Source organism: Nuphar pumila, chromosome 11 (genome assembly GCF_984573655.1).
Source record: "Nuphar pumila chromosome 11, dmNupPumi1.hap1.1, whole genome shotgun sequence".
Taxonomy (NCBI): domain Eukaryota; kingdom Viridiplantae; phylum Streptophyta; class Magnoliopsida; order Nymphaeales; family Nymphaeaceae; genus Nuphar; species Nuphar pumila.
This window is the reverse complement of record NC_143259.1, coordinates 34,382,323-34,404,232: the sequence shown is the minus strand read 5'-3', so window position 1 is coordinate 34,404,232 and position 21,910 is coordinate 34,382,323. Positions and strand designations below refer to the sequence as shown.

Below are 21,910 nucleotides of genomic sequence, written 5' to 3'. Positions count from 1 at the left end.
TCAAAAGAGATGTATTGCACTTTCTTTACCGCAATAACATAGCGAACAAAGACTAGCCAAGTATATACCACGCCTCTTAAGCTTAACTTTTGTATTGTTGGCATCATGTAAAACTAGTCAGCCCATGAAACCCATAGGGCGTGCCTAGGGAGCCAAGCGGAAGAAAGGGGTCCAAGGAAAACATACATAGAGGAGGTGAAAAAAGTCCCATTGCTAGTGAGTGTCCAAGAGATCATGTCCTCCCTTTATGCAAGTGCGAAACTGGATAAGAGGTCCATGAGAGCAGCCCATTGTTGAAAAACCAAGAAGGTTGGTCCCCCTATGCAATACAATGTTCTATGCTTCACCCGAGGTAAGAGCATAGTCTTTCACTGTACCATATTTGGCTCTAGCCAACTCATACACCGAAGGGAAAGAGTCCATTAGCTTAATGTCACCACGCCATACATCTTGCCAAAATAACGTGCAATCTCCTCTATCCACTTTCACTCTCACCATTTCATTGAATGGATCCAATACTGTGGACCATCCCTTCCATATATTGGATCTTCTAAGCCTTCTATGTTTTTTCGAGCAATCCTAAGACCACCCCACCAACTCGTACTTTTCTGAAAAAAATGAGACTAAGAGAACCCTCCTTTCCACTAATTCTCCATAGCCATTTGGATAAAAGGGCTTTGTTGAACTGCCTCAAGCTATGGATTCTCAAACCGCCCATCTCCAAGGGTTGGGAAATCGTGTCCCAACTTACAAGAGATTTTTTCTTTTCTTCCAACGACCCATGCCATATAAATTTTTAAAATAGAGACTGGAGGCGCATTTCCACTTTCTTAGGGATTTTAAAGATTTGCATGAAGTGGAGCACTGTACATGAGATATTGAAGCGACCAAGTTGCACCTTACCCGCTTTAGAGAGTAGGTGGGATTAACATGATTGAATTTTCTGGTGAATTGAGTCCTCCACCACACTCCAATGAGATTCTCGAGAGACCCCCAAGTGGAGGGGGGAGGCCGAAGTATTTCATTGAGAGGAGGCCCACTCCACAATTGAAAATGGATGAAGCCAAAGATTGAGAGGAGCCTAATGTGTCATTAAGGAACATGACTTGGCTCTTCCCTTCATTCATTGGAAGACCCGATATTTCTGAGAAGCATCTTAAGATCAGCCATAGTACCCACATATTTTCTTCTGTTGCTTCCCCAAAAATCAATCATTCCCAAAAAGTAGGTGTGAGATTGAGACCCAGTCTAAGAGCTTACACCCTTTAAAAATTTCTTCTTTTTCTATGCAAGTGATAATTACCAAAAGGACCTCCATGGAAATTATGAAGAGGAGAGGGGAAAGTGGGTCACCTTGCCTTAGTCATCTTTTAGGCTTAAAAAATTTCCTGTTTTTCCCACTTATTGACACTGCTATGGATGTGTTGAATAAAAGCCCCTTAATCCAATGTGTCCATTTTTCTCTAGTCCCATTGTATGCATACATTCCAATAAGAACCTCCAATCAAGTGAGTCAAAAGCCTTTTTTAAGTCTATTTTCAAGACAAAGGATGTTGAATTTTATATCTTATGCAATGATACATGCATCATGAATCCGCCGGCTCGGGATGAATGAACTTTGGGACTCCGTTATGAGGTGCCCTGTTATGCCCTTAATCCTTGTTGCCAGTGTTTTTGAAATAATTTTGAAGATGAAACTCATCAATAAAATGGGTCTAAATCTACCAATGTCCTTGGGTTGCAATTCCTTAGTGATAAAGATAAGTAAAGACTTACCCAAGACCTTGGAGATTTTTGCATTTACATAGAAGTTCACCGTCAATTGGAGCAAGTCCCCTTTGAGGGATTCTCACATGTGTTTGAAGAACTCAATAGGGAAGCCATCAACACCCCGGGCCTTCTCATTGGGGAGTGACCATAAGGCCTTTTTGATCTCCTCCAAGGAGAAGACATTGAAAATTCCCTCTCTTTCTTCCGTGTTCAAGGAAGTGAAAGACATGTGAGAGAGATCATAAACCACATTCACAACCATAGAGAAACACACCTTGAAATATTTGGAGGCATGTGGCCCAATGTGGGGCCCCTCCCACCTATCCCTATTGATGACAAGTGATGCAATGTTGTTGACCCTCCTCCGATTTGAGGTGCATAAGTGGGCCAATGTGCCTTGACCCATTGCTTCCATTGCAAGCCTTCACGAATTCTCATTCACTTATAAGATTGAGGAGGAGTTGCCTTTCCAACTTCAAGTTGGAAGCTTCCACCATATCACTAGTTGCCGCCTCTCATAATTGCAATTGGAGAAGGCGGGACTCCCATTCTTCTATATTCTTGAATTTCGATTGGCACCTTGACTTATTCCGTTCTATAATCTTTTTCTTTGCGAAACCATGCTTTGCATGAATTCTTTGGGTGACCCAACCCGCTTTTAGGGGAGCCGAGTTCCACCATTCACGTAAAAGTTCTATAAAGCCTGGCTCTCAAAACCACCACATTTCCAATTTGAACCCATGTCCAATCCATTTGAGCCCATCTCCCCATGAAAGCCAAATCATGGAGTGGTCTGACGGCCCAATGTGATCGGTATTAGCTCTCATGTCATAGTGCACCATATCAGAGGACACCAAGAAGCAATCAAGCTTTCTCATAATTGGTGGCACTCATTTGTTTGACCATGTGAATTTTGGACCTTGCAAAGGGAGGTCCGATAGTTGCATATCATCTATGAAACTAGAAAAGCGGCGCATGTGCCTTGTGTATAGTTGTCTACAATTCGAATACCCTTAATTAAGGATTGAATTGAAGTCACCCCTTATACACCAATCATCCAAAAGGGACGAATGGAATCCCTCGTTGATGTTTTTCAATTCAGCCCAAAATGGCACTCGTGTTTGGCCCATACATTAAAGTAAGAAGAAACTTGCCTTAAAAAAATTACTGAGATAGAGTAGGTCTCATGATGAATATAGACGCCATCCAGCCCTTGCCTCGATGCCATTAAAATGCCCCCCGAACACCCCTTGGACGGAAGACTTGCATAAGAGCATCCCCGCTAAAGATCATCGAGAAAGGACCAGTCAAAATTATACATTTTCGTTTCTTGAATGCAAATGATGTCCGGTCTTCTCCTCCTAATCGCAATCAAAATGAAAAGTTGTTTGTCTCACCCACCAAGGCCACATGCATTCCACATCATGATCTTAATAATTAAACAAATATGGTTGCAACCCTTGTAGACGAAACTACTTCACTTTCTAGCAAAAGATCCCATCATGGACTTCGTTTGGAACCGCCGTCTAGTTGTCTTCAAGTTCAATAGAATTGAGTTTCAGGACGTAGGTGCCAATTGCAATTTAGTTGTATCAAGAGCCACATTGAGTATGCTTTCACCCCCTTAATGACTACATGTAGCTGGTTCCAGATCATTCAATTTATCCAATATAGCACTATCCAGGGGCAAATGGGTGGGGTGAGCCAATTCACCAGATTGTCACAAACTGGATCAACGACATGGCGCAAGCCGACCCGAGCTGCAGAGGAGGTTATGGGTTCAGCTGGCATGGAAGCAGCTGGTTGAGCTCCATCCAGTTTGACTTTCATAGCCTTGAGCACCTCCCTCAAAGTACATTCATCATAAAATATTAGGACCGAAACCCCTCCAATAGCGACAGAAGTTGCAAGGTGATTACTTGGGAAGCCATGACAATTGGTCCCCTAGTTGCTATGAACCACTGAGTTCATTGCAAAGGTGCACACATCCACCTTAGAGACCTGGAATGCATCCATCAGACAGTAGGGGTCAGGCAACGAAATAGGGTTTGATGGAGTAGGCGATGTTGCAGGTTGTGGTAAGCTCCGAACGGCGTTGCAAGAGGCGTCACATGGGTGTGGCGATGGGATCTAATCAACACTGCAGGGCCAACACAAGGAGGTAGTGTAATGCCCATGATTTTTCAAGGAATTTTCGTAAATTTTCTCAAATGTCCTTATATGTGATAATGATAATATATATTAGATAATATGCATAGATTAGGTCTTGGAATAAGACTTAAAAAAAAAATATAGAATACATTCAAAATGCCAAGGGGGTCCTGTCGACCCTAGTGGAAATTATTTTTGAAATACATTTATGAAAAAATAGAATTTTTAGAAAAAAAATGTATTTAAGCTAGACAAATTGTAGTTTAGAAGAAGTTCACATACATTTAAAAATAATTTGGGTTGCATTTAGAGTTATTCCATTTAAAACTTAAATTATAGTTTTGACAGAATTGAAATCCAAAATAATAAATAAAGCTAATTAGGAAAATAATTAAATAAAATAAAAAATTTAATTCAACTAAATTGAATAAAATGGTAGAAGTCCATAGGTGGGCCATCCCATCCTATGTGGCACCTCCTTATTAACTTAAACAAAAGAAAAATGAAATTAAAGCTTTAAATACAAAGTTTTTTTAAAAGTTACCAAAAACCAAAATTTAACCCATAAAGTCAAAACTTGCCTAATTGATAAGGGAAGCCTCTCAAGAGAGGGGGGCATCCCATCCTAGACCTTTCTAGGATGGGAAGACTGAAAAATTTAGAAGGAAGGAATGTGGAAAGTGAAAAAAAGAAAAGAAAGAAGAAAAAAAATTGATTAGCTTGACAAAGTCAAACTTGCTTGCCAAGCAAGCAAGTTTGACAACATGCAATATGGAAGGTTGAAACCCCTATTGGGGTGTCGACCAGCCCATATGCCTTAATATATATAGTGTATCATATACTATACATTATATACATATTGCACACTAATATAAGTCTAGTATATAAAAAAAAGAAAACTAATATATATATATATATATATATATATATATATATATATATATATATATATATATATATATATATATATATATATAGAATGAGAAGAAAGGAAGGATGATTGAGATTAGACTAAGGACTGAGATCTGTCCAACCCTTAACCTAATCTCATAGGCTTATAAAAAGGGAGGAGGGGCTCACGCCCCCCTATTTGCCCCCTTACTAGTGCCTTGTGTTTTCTCTCTCATCTCTCCTTCTTCTCCTTCTTGTTTATTCTTTTCTTGTGATTTTCCTCTTGTGCAACCAAGAGGTGAACCTACGTAAGTTGGTAGAGCGGTTTGATCATCTAGTCGCAGCCACCATACGAAGTGAACAGTCGGTTCGCTTGTGAAGATCAGTTTTTTCGATCTAGAAGAGTGTTTTTGTACAAAAGGTAGGAGATTCTATTCTCTACACGTGAATCAGAACTCATAGGTATGCATTTATTCTGATTTCTAATAAAACAAACCCTATACCAAACCTCCCATGCATGAGATTGGTGTTGGATTTATCGAAATAAAAATAAAGAGGGTTTTAAAAAAAAACTGCTCTCAAAAATTATTTTTTCTTGAATTTGAATTATCATGTTGTCAAAAAGAAAATCTTTCGTAAAATCTAATTCAAATTAATGAATAGGAGTGTAGTCTGACTTTCTTAGAAAAAAATTGGTTCATTTCCTTGAGAGAACGTTCTACTTAAAAAAGAAAATGAATAAATTGATGCATGTTATGTGTTATGAGATTTTAGAAACAAAAATTGTATTTTAATTAAAGTAGGGTAAAAACCTATTGTTTTCTTGCATAAATCTTAGTTAGAATTTGTGATATAATGTTCATATGCATGTGGTATGTTGTTTATCATGTTTTGTTATTTTTGTCATGGAAAAATATGCATCTCTATGCTTGAAATTGTGAAAATATCAAAATTATTTCTTAGAAAATAAAGTTTAAGAAGACAGATCAATTTTTCAGCCTAATAGCTGCGCAAAATGAGATTTGTTTATGATAGATTATATAAAAATTATGTGTTGTTATTTTAGAGATTTTATTTATTGGGTTCATATAAAAAAAATATGAATTTGGGTGGCCTTTTTCTGCTCACTCGAATGCATATTGCCCACTAATACGTATTTCTGGTCTGACACCTGACTGGTAAATTGTTTGTATCTCCTTCTTTCGGAGGAGTTTTTATAAACAATTTATTGTGTTGGAAAGCTAACACTGTTCTTGGACTAAGCATTGAATCATGACAGTCAGAACAAAAAATATAGGCATGCACGAAACCAGTTGTATCTCTCTCATCCGAAGGAATTTTTATGAACGATTTATGGCATTGAAAAGCTGACAGAATTATCTGCAACTTGTAAAAATTTTAGCTCTATCTGATGAATATACACTTTTTTGTGATAGTTGTAACCGTCGAACAGAATTAATGTTCAACAAGTTCTGAACTGGTTAAAGGCTCAGTTAGCATATACATGTGATTTTTATATGATTTTCGAGTATGCTTTTGTGAATGAGTATCATACTGCATATGAACTGATGCAAACAATTTTATGCAAGAATTGAGTGTACAATATGAGGTACGAATTGAATGAAGTGCTCATGCACTAATTAACCTTTATGATCATTCACTAATGAATTGGACGAAAAGGGTTCGAATGTGTAAGTGTTTATGAATATTGACATTGAAATGAATGACATATGCATGCTAATGCTAATGGTTGGATGCATTTAATTGTTAAAATCATTGCTTTATGTTGAATGTATGCTTAAGTCAAAACGAAAGAAAAACATTGTGCAATAATAGTTAAAATATATGTTTTAAGAAGGTGCATCCTTCATTTTACGGGTCGACAAGTTTTTAAGTTTTTTATCTAGTTTTTTTTTTGTGTGTTTTTTCAGAATCTTTCATTTTATGGGTCAAAACATCCTCTAAAGATAGATTGTTCGGTTTTTCCAGTCTGCAGAGTATGTTTTTACTCTGATTTTGAAACTAAAAAACGAAACTAAAAAATGGGAACCCTAAAAGAATTTTTGGTTCTTACTTAAAACATGAAAGTTGTAGGCGTGTGTTTCAGCTTTTCAACGACTATAAAAACAAGTTTTTGACATATGATCGGAGATAAACAAATATGAAAACATGAATTGTTATGAAAAACACACATATTTGAGAAAAAAGTTCGCATATGGTGAAGGGTAAAAAGGTCTTTTTAAATATAGCTATTTGTGATTTTGGTCATAAAAAAATATAAAAAATTATAGGATTTGTAAAAAAACACATCATATTACCCATACAATACCTTCATTTTCCGCTAAATTAAAGTACAACACTTCGTAACTAGTTCCAAATGTAATTAAAAACCCCAAAATAACAAGAGTTAAAACACTGCATTACAGTTCAGCTCTCATGGCCAAGTGAGAGATATTGGTCCACGTTAGTGGGTCTATCGCCATAGCGCCCCTCAAGTAGGGCCCATGCATTTGAAATAAGTAAGGCTCACTCATTTCATTTACATGGACAATAACCACGGGTAATCGACTATCCAAGTAACAATTATTTTTGAAAAACTGTTTTTTAAGGATAAGATCCCTTTTGAAATATGCACGGAGATAAGGGAGTCAATTACCCTGAGAAGCGGCAACACTCGGAGGTAAAACTTTATAAGCCCAAGACATCCACCAAATCGAATCATCGGTGGAAACACCAACTAAGACCTCCTGAAGCAAACAGTATATCTCACCGCAAACAGGATCTGCGGATCCATCGGCATGCTGCATCTTCAGTGTCTGACTCCAATTTTCCTTTCCTCTTTATAAGCCCAAACTGGGTTGCAATTACAGACCAGACCCACTACTCCAGGCCCACATCTCCTACTTCCTTCTCATTTCCGTAACTATGGTCCATTTATTGTACCAGAATACTCCCAAAAAATGGAGCTTGAATCTGTTTCCCGGATTTGGATCCTAGAAAGGCGGTAATCAAACCTAGTGATCCTGAGCGTTGCAGACCCAATCCGAAGGGTGCTCCAACATATTCTACTTTTATAAGATTTTGGGTTAGAAAATCGACCCTTGGGGAAGTTCATGTTATTCGTTTCTCAGCTGTAATAGGTATAAGTATTGAAATTTTGATGGATGGGGAGATTACGGTTTCAAATATTAAGGTCTGTGAAAAGTTTTTCTTCTTTGATTTGGTTTGAATATGAGAACAAAAATTATATAAAATTTCATAGGAAAACCACTTGTTTCACACGAGAAACTTGAGGGAAAAAAAGAAAAGAAAAGTGGAACTGGATGTTTCCTACCCAAAGTTTGGGGCCATTTGGACGACGGGTCAAAGACACCATTTAGTTAAAGTTAAAATGGATTAAGTCTAAGCTGAGGCGTGATTTTCATCCGCTGTGAATGAAGTAAACGGTTGTAGTACCAGGTTTGAGCCTGGCAAGGTTTGGCATAGGCAGGACCAACAAAATCTATGTCCAGGTCTGATGGCAACCAGATCCTGCAAAGGTTCTATTTAAAAAAATTTGCATCCAAATATGGCGGGTATTGATGAGATCGCGGGATAAACTCAGATCCATCTACTACTCGGATCATGTGAATCCAACCGTTTAGGTAATTAGACCCTAAAGCTGTTGGGTTCTGCATCCCCATGTGTCTGGAATTGAGATTCAGGTACAATGTGATTTACATACTTCAAATGTGCTGCTACACCTGATCACCCATCATCAGCTTTTGGGCTCTACAGCTTATGAGGACAGATCAGGTGCAATGTGATTGCACATTTTTGGTGTGCTGCTGTACCTCATCACCAATCAAGTGCTGTTGGGCACCCACAACTGACAGACTGTATCCCAAAGATGAAGGGTGATCAGGTGCAGCAACACACTAAAAGTGTGCAATCACATTGCACCTGGTCCTCCCTCCAGCTGACAGGCTGTATATGAAAGATGATGGGAGTGATCAGGTGCAGCAGAACACTACTGCACCTGATCCTCCCATATGGTTCAGCTTCGATAAGAAAGAAGTAAAGACTGAGTAACATAACAAGAAAGGTAGAGCCCAAATGACAACCGCTACTGCTACATATGTATATAGTCCATGCGTGTTAAAAGTTCACCAAAAGGTACTTGTCAGGCACTTCCAACATTAGTTTTCACCTCATCTGCCTTGCCTGAACCCAGTTACATCTCCAGCCGGAGAAGTCCCTGAAGGATGATTTGCCGGAGACAACCCTGGGTTGACGAAGAACGCTGGGTCCATACATGCTGGTTTACCTGGTAGCTCCGGCAGGAATGGGTATTCAGTTTGGACGAAGCCGTCTGAGATCGGATAGCCCAATCTTTGGGTGTGAGCCTCATTGAGCTGCTCCTGGAACAGGTCATGAATTGCCAGGTCTAAGTCAGGCACAGGAATTGCACCGGTGAGCGTCTTGAAGGCGAATTCCAGGCAAGGATCCGGCCATGCATCACCAAAAGGCAAGACCAGTGGGGAATTCTGTGCCTCGGATTCTTTCTTGCAACTGGTTGGCTCCTCTGGCAGCTTATTCACCAACTGAGCGTGCTCATCCTGCAGACTGTCCGCCAGCTTGGATGGTGAGCCATCCAGGTTCAGCCTGACTAGCCTTCTTGACTTTGAGTCACTTTCACACCGAGACCAACCGGCTGGTTTCATGACCTTACGCTGTGCCCGAGTGCTCTTATGAGTGACAAGTCTCAGCTTTTTCGCTTCATTCTTCTGCTGTTCTTCCACTGCATCAAGCCCAACCAAACCAACTTGAATACCAGCTGATCTACTGGCTTCAAGTGTAGCTAGACTTGTTTCCGGACTGAGATGCTTGCTATCACATGGAAGATTGCTCTGCACTTCAGTTCCGTTATTCTGTTCTTCAGTTGAGTCTACTGGATTGATCTGCACATCACTGAATTGATCCGGTCCTTTCTGGTCCTCAACTTCAGGCTTAACCAAGCCTGTCAACTTGGAACCAATATGACCTGAACAATCAGCATGACAAAACAATATTCATGGAGTCAGGATCAACAACGTAGTGCCTTTCTTTTTTTCTTCTTTTTTCTTTCCTGAATCAAGTTGGGGGAGAACCATTCAGGCTAGATGCACAGAGATGGCATACAGATACTTGGCAACAATATTATTGAATTTAAATCTGGGAAAACATTGGCTACTCTTATGGGTTCCAAATCCCCTAGTTGAAACTCATTGGGGGAGGTAGTTTTGACAAAATCTGACCCTATAGATGTGTTCAGCATGGTCAAAATAGTAGGAATCACCCTTGGATCATATTTCTGCAACGTAAATATATGCTTTTTTGAGTTTGAAAATGTGGTACATTGTGGGTCATTGATTTTTCAACCCCCAGAAAATCCAATAACATGTCAGGAGAACATGATCCAAGGTCTGGTTTTTACTAAACCAAATATGTAGATCACATATGGAGAGTCAGATGTGCAAAAGAAAAAAAATCAATAAACAAATAAATAAAAGTAACTTTAGTTCTTCACTAGGCGGTTTATAATCCACGAAGGTAGGAAACATTATCCCTTTAATCTTAACTAGCTCTTAACAATTTTACCCAGCTTTTAGTTAAGACATGCACTCGACATTTATTAAATGAGCATGATCAAGCTGAGTCCTCGCTTAGCCAAGCCAAGCCAAGCTTCTCGTGAGAAGCTTGGTTGGTTGACCACCCTTGGCACTTCAACAAGCTTGAGGTTCCAAGGCTCAACTCCTTCATCTGAGGCTCCCAACTAAAGACAGCCCCAAGTTCTGAAAATGACAAGAGCAGCAAATCACAAGTCCCAATCCTAAGCGAGCAGGTGGAGTTCAAACTGAAAGTCCCCTACAGGACTAATGCACTAGAATCCCCATTAAAGCTCCAAGAAGCCAAACAAAATGTGTTGACTAGAAATTCTGAGTATGTAGTTTTATGAACTGCCAATTCTAGTTCCACATTTTGACAAAGGTTGCAGTACTAGCTAGAAAATTCATACCCTACCATAAGAAACTGCACTTGGGTGGGGGAACAAACTTTGCACATTGCAAGTGATCTTTCTGTCTCTGTAGATCTAGAGAAATAATGTGTCAACCCTGAATATACAATCTGAGCTAAATTGAGATATTAAACCATGTCACTGTTGAACAAAGATTTGATGAATTCAAGGTAATTTATGGTGTTCAGTGCCACATATTGCTGATCAAAGGAAAGGTCAGATAGGTGTAGGCGAGTGAGAACCCAGGTATTCTAGTTATTCCGTTTCATGCATCAAAACATAATTCTTGTCAATAAATTCCGCATCTGATTAAAAATGCAAAATTCCACACCTGATTAAGAATGCAACCACAATCATATATCACGGTCTACAAAAGAAAAGAGTAAATCATGTACTCATAATCTATGACGGAGGACACAGAGTCTCAATGCAGGATGATTGATAAGTTAGTCCATATGTGTGATGATTGATAAGTTAGTCCATGCACGTAAAACTCTATGTTAAAATCAATCTATCTTGGAACCACAAGGAAGTTATACATGTATGCCAAGCTTTTATACAATTTAACATGTATGCGTGTCCCTTTTAAAATATCTAGACCTTTGAGCTAAAAAATGAAGAGCTATTAGTGATTTTTGCATTTTCAGAGATTGCTAAGATCAAATAGGAAGCTTCAAACTCTAGTAGCATCAAGAAGCAGAAAAAGAATGGTTCAACTTTTAACAGAGCAATAGCCCAGGCTTTGGTTGGCCCCATCTGTTTTTCTTGGCTTCAAATTTGATTCATGTAGTATCTACTTCTACTAGCCACATCAGTCAGCAGCTTCCTACTACAAATCCTTTTCTAATGACAAACAAAAATTTCAACCATCTTTGTAAACAATTTCATTTGCAAACGTTGTAAGGTAATCACTTACATGTTTCTGATAATTTGCTTGGTGGCATCTGTGACTGTCCTTCTGAACTAGTGGACACCTCAAGTTGAGTCTTCGGCCTTGTGGTTGGACCTGGAAAAAGTTGACACATCGCTTTGTATCTTCTTCCCTGAAACATTTTCTAATAAATGGCTAAAAGAGTCTGAGAAACATCATAGTCTCAATACCACCACAAACTCAATTGAGACTCCACACTGGACCATACTTTAGATACATCCAACTCAAATTATGACGTACAAGAGGCATGGACTCAGAATTTTTTTGCATGGGATAGATAGAATATGTCTATCAGAGACCAGTTATGATCAACGTGCTACAATTCAATGTGCATAGCCTCAGGATGCAAGGGTACTGTGGAATCTAGATTCAGTGTAGGTCATCCAGTCTAAGCCCACACACTGCAAATTGTGGGCCAAATGCAGCCCATAAAATCCATGAAGATTCAGAACCTCAGCTCTACCTAAGTTCAAGTCAGTTTAGAATAATAAAACTACAGGAAGATTGAAAAGCATGCACATTATGCTTTGGTGAAAAAAATGCATGGACACTACAATAGTGCCTCATTATTATTGAGGATAATTTTGCAATTGACCGGCATCCTTGCTGCATCCAAACCATATCAGGGAACCTCTTTGGACCTACACATGCCCTCAGCTCAGATATGATAAGAGTCGGCAACTCTAATGTACCACAAAAGCAAAAAGCACCACCAGACACTTCAGATGGGATCCTTGAACTAACCATTCAAGTCAAATTCCATAAAGTGAGAGACAGACTCTCACCAAGCATTCCGCATCAGTTGAAGGGAGGAGGTGGCTGCTACTTTGTTTCTTGCATTACAAAGGTAAGATATCTGCTTGACAGTTTGAATGTGGTACAGCACCTCACTCATTCAACAAAAATTGCCTCTGACATCTCACAGTAATACTATAGGATAAAGATGTAACAACAACAAACTGTGATTGGAATGCTCCACTAGGCATGAGCAACACAGCTGACCAGTGTCACTAGATCCAACTTGGGCTCAGGCAGTTCATGGATAGCCTGGAGCCAGAAACTAGCAAGACTCTCGACTCTCTTCTTGATCTTTCCATCAGGTCTACTCAAGATTAGATAGACTTCACTAAATAAATGACAAAGTGATATACCAAATGAGCCTCTCTTGAGTGTCTTCATGATATGTTCATCACACTAATCAAGATTGGACAGGCTTGGCTGAGTCTATGAATGACTCAGAGGATGATGAGCTAGATAACTCAGTTTGAGCTCCCAGTATAATAAAGTATGTACGACCTTTCTTGGTTAGTGTCAGAACAATTTGGAAAGAACTGGCCAATAGGCAGCATTACCCAATGCAGAGCTGAATGGTAGGAAAACATGATGGGCTAGAATACTATGATAACCCATAGTTACAAAGATCGATCTCAGTGAGTCAAAATCTTGGGATATTATTAGTTTTTCAATAAATCTTGGGAAAATCTAGGTATTTAAAAAAATTTAAAAATAAAACAGAAAATTTGGACAAACTTCCTTCCTTCTTTCCTTCTTCTCTGCTTTTTTTTTGCTGCTGCAAGGCCAGAACAGGAAAGACCTCACCTATAAATTGTGATAATATCACTATATACATATACATATATTAATATATATTTGATATTTTCAAAATATTTCAAAATTTTCCCTTTAAATAGATTTTTTTTTTATTTTGCAGCGATACTGATGCAATATTTTGAAATTTTGCCAATGTCTGTGACTATGTGATAACCTATAAGAACTGCAGAAACTAGATCTTTTAGAATTCAAAGTCATGCATTTGTTTAATAGAATTTGTACTTTATAGTTTATGTATCATACACAATATGCCTGTAGTCACTTTAAACTTGTAAGTGTACTCAAGCAGAATCAATTATAAATAATTTATATTCAGAGTAAGTAAATTATAATTGTTTGATTAATTTAGGTCATGATACAACCACAAATATAAGCACTAATTATCCCAAAATTCATTGTCAAATTTATTTAACCAAGTAATAAAAACTAAAATGTTTGATTCTTTGTACAAATTAGACGCTAATATGAAGAAATATGTTCATGCTGCTAAAATACAGAAGACAGAGCACTGGAAGGGCTTTCCAACTCATCAAAGCATGTATAAATTTGATATCAGAAGCTGATAATAAGAATATGCATTTTGTACTATGTTTTATGTGGACCAAAAAATAAAAAAATCAGAAAAAAATAGCAAAAATTCTAAAAAAATCATATCACATGAAACAATGATTGCACAAAATACATTTATATCTCAAGCTGCATAAGACATCATCAAACATCAACTATCTCACAAGAACAATGCAAAATATTAAATATCTTACAATTAAAAACATGTCATAAGACTCATACTTTCATATTACATAAGCAAAAATATTATGGCAATAATTGCGCTCGATATTCAACCAGTTTCCACTCAAGTAATGAGTGCCCCATTGCTATGCCAGATCATATTATGACATCCTTGTTGGAGGAATGTGAAGCCTGATTTCTACCTTTATATAAATCTTTAATTTTTGCAGATCTAACTTCGTAGTAAGTTCGCAGAGGGTTGTAGGGGGGCAGCACCCCACTGAGATAATTTTTTTTTGGAGAATAGCTTTGTAATTTTACTCATAATAAATTTTTTTACCTTAACCCATTTTCTTGAGTGAAAAAATGGTGGAAATGCACTTTTTTTACCTTAACCTACTTCTTTGTGTGAAAAAGCAGTGAAAATGCACTTCTAATGGCCTTTAGACAAATAGAGAAGTCGGTCCTCAAAAGGTATTTAAATCCCAAAATGAAAAAAAGTAACTTTCATCCTTTTTAAAGTTCACCGAAGGTGTATCGTACGATACAACATGATTAAGGGGTGTATTGTACGATACACCCGATACTGTTTCACAAAACCTAAAAGTAACAATACGTATCGTACAATACCGTATGATACTTACAACACTATAAAATAGTCAACAATTAACGGATTCAAATAAAGAAGTTTTCGTCCAGTCTTCTAAGCTAATAGTGCCTTGATAAGCCTAATTCACTGGTGCCTCCCATCATGGTGCAGCTAACAAGTGCCTAATGTTTCAACAATTGCCAACAAGTTGGCCAAAAAGAACACTTGAAAGAAGAGAATATTATATTGTAAATTGATATTTTTGAGAGAGAAGAGGCTTCCAAATATCGTATGAGGTGTTCACCTTGTCTTGCTTCTGGATTGTTAGATCTTGCCTTCTTGTTTTGGTCCCAACAACCCAATCACAAGGCAACTCTTCTAACAGTTCCTGTGAAATGGACCAATTCAAAAGATTTATGGAGAAATTTATCTGGAACTAAAAGACTGAAAAAAGAAAGAAAAGGGGCAGTTTAGCAGCACTTTTCATGTAACAGAAAAAAGAATAGGAATTTGCTGAGTTTAAGCTTAACTGAAAAATGATTGAATGGGCTCGAATCAATTTTGATGATGTCATGTTTTGTATGCTTTGTTTGACTTTTAGAGTCATTCTTTTTGAGATATCGGAGCACTTCTTCCTTGGATCGGAAAGTACACCCAGATGAGGGATCAGTGAAAAGCTGCAAAAGCCAACAGGAAAAGGGGCACGTTATTGGGTACATATATTGACACAATCCTTTATCAGGTCCAATCCAGATTTGATCAGTTGATACACAATCGCTTAAGGATGGTACAAGTTTCTCAAAAGTAGTTCCAGCTTGGTTTGTTTACCAGCTAGCTTGAGCTTCTTATATCGAAGTTCATAATCTGAGCTCAATGCTAAATTGGAAGCTTATTGATAAACAAGTCAAGCTTGAGCAAGAAAGCTCTCTCTCTCTCTCTCTCTCTCTCTCTCTCTGTGTGTGTGTGTGTGTGTGTGTGTGTGAACAAGTCAAGCTTGAGCAAGAAAGCTCTCTCTCTCTCTCTCTCTCTCTCTCTCTGTGTGTGTGAACAAGTCAAGCTTGAGCAAGAAAGCTCTCTCTCTCTCTCTCTCTCTCTCTCTCTCTGTAAGAACTGAACTGCCCAATCCTTTACATATTGTCAATATCGCAATGTCAATTAGAAGGAAAGATAATAGAAAAGCTTCCAGCTTCTCATTTAAACATTATTGTATCTTCAGGGGTATAGTGTTCTAGGGCAAGGGCATCCACCCTTCCCATTTACCTTTGATGTCTTTGCAGTTCTTGAAGAAAGAGTTAGTTGGTCATGAGTCTTGACTCTTCACATAATATTTAAAAAAAAGACTCAAGATGAACCGAACCAAGTTGAAGCATTGGACAATTTCAGCCAGATTTTGAGCGAAGCTGACATGAAAAAACATAAGATTGAGCCAACAAAAGTTCAGGTCAACCTTTTTTGTATTCATAAATCAGATCTAAATCTATGACCAACGCTGCTTCAAGTTTCATTTGTGGAAAAAATTCATCTAACAGGATTGGACCAAGATTCCGAGATGATACAATTAGACCCAAGTCATAGGACACATTGCAGAAATGAGTCATAGCCCTGGTTAGGTTAACCTGACAATGCCTGCCAATAGTCTACACCATACATGTAGTTAATATTTTCCTAGCCAATAACCATTAAAGAAAACAAATGAATGTACCATAATGCTTACCTTCTCTTTCTTTCCTGCTGTTCTACCCCTTGTTTTGATTCTAATTTCCACAATCCAACCATCTGGCAACCAACATGGCCCTCCCTGCAACATGAAATCAAGTTGGAAGTTGTCAAAAAGAACAATAGAGACTTCCTGAATGAAATTACTCCAAGAGTGGAGGAGTTTTAACAATATATTTTCTATTAAAAACAAACAAAAACTATAAAATTTAGAGATAAAAAACAAATCAAATGATCGTTTGGTGGGCACAGATTGATTTATCATTTTTAGTTCTTCATTTCGGGTCTGACTTTCAATTTTTATTGCCTTGATGAATCAGGGTGCCTTATGCCCCGATTGAAGTTTTCACCAAGATGAATTACTGATGAACTACTTGAAGAACAAGAAAGCTAACAATAACAAACTATTACTGTAGATAACAGAAACAAGCTAATTTCCAAAATGTACTTTCCACATAGGAGACCACCCTTCCCTCCACTATCATTGAAAAGCTTATGGTGAAAGTCAATAGAATCAGAACACTAAACCAGGTTTTTATGTTTTCGTTTAAGTCAAGGATGTTTTAGGAACTAATAAAAACTTAAGAATTTGCAAAATTCAGCTTGCATTTAGATGTGGTGGAAAAGAATTTGTGGAGGCTTTTTGCCAAAGACAAACATGCAATTAATTCTTTATCATAAGAGTGGATCAAGTACATACATTTTCCATATTTGTGACACACACAAATTAGAATAACTCATTTTGGAACTCTGCTTCTCAAAAACAATTTTTTGGCAAAATAGTCAACACGTGCATAACTTTAGTTCAAGAAGCAATTTAACACACAATTTACCCAATTCCAAGTACAAATGCGTAGAAGTTCATGCATCTCTCACAGATATTATGAAGATGAAATATTAATTATTTAACAATTAGTTGTAGGCTTTTCTGAAATTACCAATTATGCTAAAGAAGTTTATAGAAATCCATTTTGTGGACAAAATTTACATTCTAAATATCTGAGGAAGTAGATGCTATTAGGATTGATATTCAACAACACATAATATAAAGAAATAAAAAGCAATGCTTTCCTAAACATTCTTCATATTCAAAAACTACAAATAAAATATTATTGTTCACCATGTGAGAGATGGAAAAGAAGGGTATTTTACCAAAAAAAAAACCAACTTATCTCCCAATTTCAAAAGAGCCACTGAAAACTTTTTGTTATTACAATTAACCATGTGTGCTTTTTTTCACCTTTGCCACATAGATAAACCTAGTCCTAAAATCGATCACTTGACCATAAATTAGTCAACAAGAAAACCACAAAATGTCTTCAACATTGGTCTCATTAAAAGAACATAAGATGTTTGTTTTATCAATGAAGAGCAAAAGAGGTGTTTTTTCCCTCAAATAAGTATTCGAAATGCATTAGAGAAAATCAGGTGGTTGATTAAAAAATTAAGCAGTTTTTCATAAACACGTAATAACTAGGACATTTTCTAATCTACCAAAAACAGAGAAAATTTATTGAGGTCAAAATCAACCAAATAATAGATAGATGAGTTGGAGTTGATGACACCTACTTTTAACCATTTTTTGGTTTTTCTGACATCTCCATCCTTGAGGTACTGGAGGACCTCCCTCTTTGACCGAAATATACACCCAAGAGAAGGCTCAATGAAATACTGTAAAATAGAAAAAAGCCATTAATGAATTAGTAGGCTAATAGATTAATAGGCAACATGTCAATTTCTAAAATGACTTGTTCATTTTTGTGATTTAAATGACCAAAGGAGCCCCCGGCATAATGTTAGGTGATGATCCAAGTTTCCCAAGAAAAGCTCAAAGCTCAACCCTAATAAGGTGGCTTTTGTTTGAAAGTGGATTTATCATAATCTCGACAAGATCGTTAAAGGCCAATTATAATTGATATATTTGTTGTTTCTTAATTGATATATTTATTAAGAAATATATATGAATGTTTAACAATATCAACATTAACACTATGCTTGATATCTCATTAAACAGTTAAATTCGAAATTAGAAGAAGAAATCTCTTCCTCCAATCCACTTGAACCAGATCTTAAGAAAACTGGAAACCAAAAAGAGAACTCACACATAAAATTTGAGGAAACTTGAAAGTAGGGTGTTTATACCCTCTTTGCTTCCATTAACCGCCAAAAATACTCCATCTATGTTTGATACATGAAACCCCTATTTGTACCAGTGGCTACCCCAGTTCCTAATTATGTTATGCTTTCTTTTCCAAATTAGGATGTGGTCTTGCTACTAATTATAAAGGAGAATACTTACCTAATTAGGTCAGTTACATATTCAAATTACATAAGCCCATATCTATGTAAAGCTCATTGACTATGTCGATTTTGTTTTTGAACCATCCTCAAACTCTTGGCAGATAAGGAGATAAGTCCTGGTTGAACCTTGCTATATATAGTATGTAAAACTTTGACTAGCCCATTTGCCCTATCAAAGGAGCTAGGGTAGGCAACAAGGCGATGACAAATAAACTTTCCAATGCCACAAAAAATGTTGAATTCCAATATCGGACGACAAAGTTATGCCCTATTGAAGTTGCATGCATTGGTTTGCTTGCTCTCTTTATGGACCCAAAATGTTGATCTGATGATTAATCCATATTTCTCCTGGATCAGGTGTACAGAAGATACTGCATTGTATCGTCAATATATTTCCATTATATGTTTGATAAACGTTTTTCCTTAAAAATTGTTGGCACTTTTTCTTAAAATAAATAATTAAAATTCTAAAGAATTAAATTTGAAGAACAAAATTTTTGGGAAATTATTGTCACAGTATGTGAAATTATGATTCCTATAATGGCACCACCATGTTTTGTTCTATCTTAATTAGATTGAAGAGTAAAACGCCAAATGGTTAACATGTTTTTGATGATTTCCAAAAATGTTATGGAATTCTAGAAAACTTCTGAATTCACCTCTTAAAAGCTTCATATTAACTTCTCGTTTCACGCTTCATGTGTACATATAAATCTCTCGTCTCTTGCTTCCATTTTGATCCTGATTCCCTCTTTTTCAACCTTGGTTGCAACTACGTTTTCATATGAAACTCATGATTTCTTATGCAAAATACGTTGATAAAGTGTTTGTTCCATTTCATATGAAAATGAGCCTCTGTCCCATATTTTATGTTAAAAAAGAGCCTCTTTCCCATGATCTGGGATGAGGAAGGGGGCAGGAGGCATGCCCCTTCCCATGTAAGGGCACATGATGGTTCGGAAAATGTGAGCCCTCCTTCCCCACGAGAAAGTGCTTCGCCGCCACTCTCAATGAGGAAGCAATTTCAATGCATTCATTACTTTAACTCTTACCTCCCACAGGAAAGTGCCACCTTTCCCATTGGACTCCCCCTTTTCTTTTGAAACAAAGGATCACTAATCCATGTATCGAATATGGAATGGGGCCGTAGTGAGATTCAAGGCAAATCAAATGCTGAAACTTGGATCCACCTAAAACGAGATTGACGTGAAACTCCAAGTTCCCTTTGTTCACTAGGGAGAGTACACCCAGCTTAGCCCTCGTGGTAGAGGACGGCACGCCCTGTGGGTTTTGAACTCATGACGTCCCATCAACTTAAAGTGACCCTCGTGGTAGGGTGCGTTTGCATCGCGGGACAAGCGCTGTGAGGACAGGACCCGCAGCGTTTGTCCCCCGACACACCAGTCGCACCCCTGGGTCACGTCCTGCCAAATAACATTGCCGCAAGCTTTGTCCAGCGTAATCAAACGCGGTACACACCACACACCGGACCTCTTTGTTCCCCGCACGTGTTTGTAGTTTGTACCAAGATTCAAACATGCGCTTACTGGGCACAAGTTGGATGGACATTTTTGTTTATGCCTCAATTCAAACACTAGTTCTATTTCTTTCCTTACTAGTCTGAGCTCGGGCTCAGTTAGTTACCAAGTCAGATGACGTAAGTCTAAGTCTAATAGTTAAATTACAGCTATTCATAAATTCATTCTGGCCCATGCATGACGTAAGTCTCAAAGGTCAATAAGGTAATTTCATATACAAACACTCTCGTACCGCTGCTCCCCCTAAAAGAAATTTACTAAAATAGCCTTAAAAAGCAACTCTCACTACAGGAGGACCACAAAGTATGTTTCAGAAAAAACGCAAAGCCGGACAAGAAGATAGACTACAACAGGTTGTGCGTAAGTCTGTTGAATACTCTCTAACTGTTATTCAACAAAAATGAGAAAAATCAGCAAATAATTGAAGAATGAGAGAGGGTCTTGCCTTGTCCGCGTACCCTTTTCTGTCGCCTCCCTTCCTGACTCTCACCTCCATCTTCCAACCTGACGGCAGCCACTCGGGAACCCCTTTCTCCTTTCCCATTTTCCGGCAGCTCCCCAGATAATCCGGCGCCTTACGCCCTCTTTCCGGCCACCACCATCAAGAAGTGATGAAACCCATCTCCCAGAACAACTTTTCCGCCCAAAAATCACTCATTTCCTTCCCTTCACCGCCTCAATATGAGAAGAGAAAAGGGTCGTAATCGTTAGAAAGAGGGTTAAAATAGTAGGGTCGCACATAGAGAGAGAGAGAGAGAGAGAGAGAGAGAGGGAACACGTGTTAGAGGGTAGGATGCATAGAGATATGAGAAAAGGGAAGGGATTTAAGGTGGCTCTTTCTCGACACCGACAGGCAATCGAAGTTGCCTTGAAACCGAGGGCTCTTCGGCCGGAATAAGGGGATTAACGTGGTCGGAATTTGGTGGAGAAGGTGGAGAGCGGCGATTGGATTTGGGGGGAATTTTTGTCCCTTTTATCCTCGTCTATTTACGACATGACATCCATGCCTCCACATCTCTTTCCGGTATACGGATGGAGCTTTTTAAGTCACCGTCAAGTTCAGTGGGCCTTATCGTCATTTTCAAAAGTCTGTGTCAGATTACTCCACCCCCGGTTCTGGTTCGATTGTCGGACCCTGTGGGCGGTTCTGGACCTCGAGGTCCGGACCCATGCCTAGGCAAGTCGCGTAAGACAACGTGGGCAAATGGATCCGATTCTTTGGAATTTTCAATCTGATTCCGATAAATTAGCATTGGATACGAATCTTAAAATGGAATTTGAATGTGATTTTCGATCGGATAGGTCTTATATGGATAGACTTTTTCCGTACTGGGATTTGGATCAACATTTTCCCCAGGACCTGGGTTCAGATCCAGGTCAAATGTTGTCCATTCGCACTTTTTTTTTTAAATGTAAAATGCACGTTTTCAGGTTAAATTTACCAGATTCAACAGGATATTTGGGTTCGGATTTGGACGTTGCCTAAAATTTGTATCCCGATTCAGGTCAACCATGATTCTAACCCAAACTCCACACAGGACTCGAACTCAGAATGAGCTAGGAACTTTGACTGATGTTGGTTGGATATGGATCTGTCTTGATTGCACGGATCCAAAATTGTTTACCGTCCCGATCTGGCCAAACCG

The 21,910-nt window shown here is 38.1% G+C and overlaps 1 protein-coding gene across 2 annotated transcripts; it reads right to left on the bottom strand.

The window, feature by feature from the left end:
* Positions 1-8,897: 8,897 nt before the first annotated feature.
* Positions 8,898-20,953, bottom strand: LOC149822245 (uncharacterized). Of its 2 annotated transcripts, none has more exons than XM_089980681.1 (7): positions 20,710-20,953; positions 17,995-18,096; positions 16,424-16,507; positions 15,240-15,386; positions 15,014-15,097; positions 11,766-11,904; positions 8,898-9,835 (listed from the first exon to the last, which is right to left on the bottom strand). In XM_089980681.1, the coding sequence occupies exons 1-7, from the start codon at positions 20,806-20,808 to the stop codon at positions 9,003-9,005; spliced, it is 1,488 nt and encodes a 495-aa protein (XP_089836807.1). In that variant the 5' UTR covers positions 20,809-20,953; the 3' UTR covers positions 8,898-9,002. The 2 variants fall into 2 exon arrangements, with proteins under 2 accessions (XP_089836807.1, XP_089836808.1); XM_089980682.1 differs by having other exon boundaries at positions 11,766-11,892.
* Between the last annotated feature and the right edge of the window lie 957 nt (positions 20,954-21,910).

Bases quoted from the DNA above. Each gene is read 5' to 3' on its own strand.
- LOC149822245 (XM_089980681.1), bottom strand. From the start codon at position 20,808: ATGGGAAAGGAGAAAGGGGTTCCCGAGTGGCTGCCGTCAGGTTGGAAG. The intron at 18,097-20,709 runs GCAAGACCCTCT...TCTATTTTACAG, and splicing joins GAAAAGGGTACGCGGACAAG to TATTTCATTGAGCCTTCTCT. The intron at 11,905-15,013 runs GTGAACACCTCA...GCCATTTATTAG, and splicing joins CAATCCAGAAGCAAGACAAG to AAAATGTTTCAGGGAAGAAG.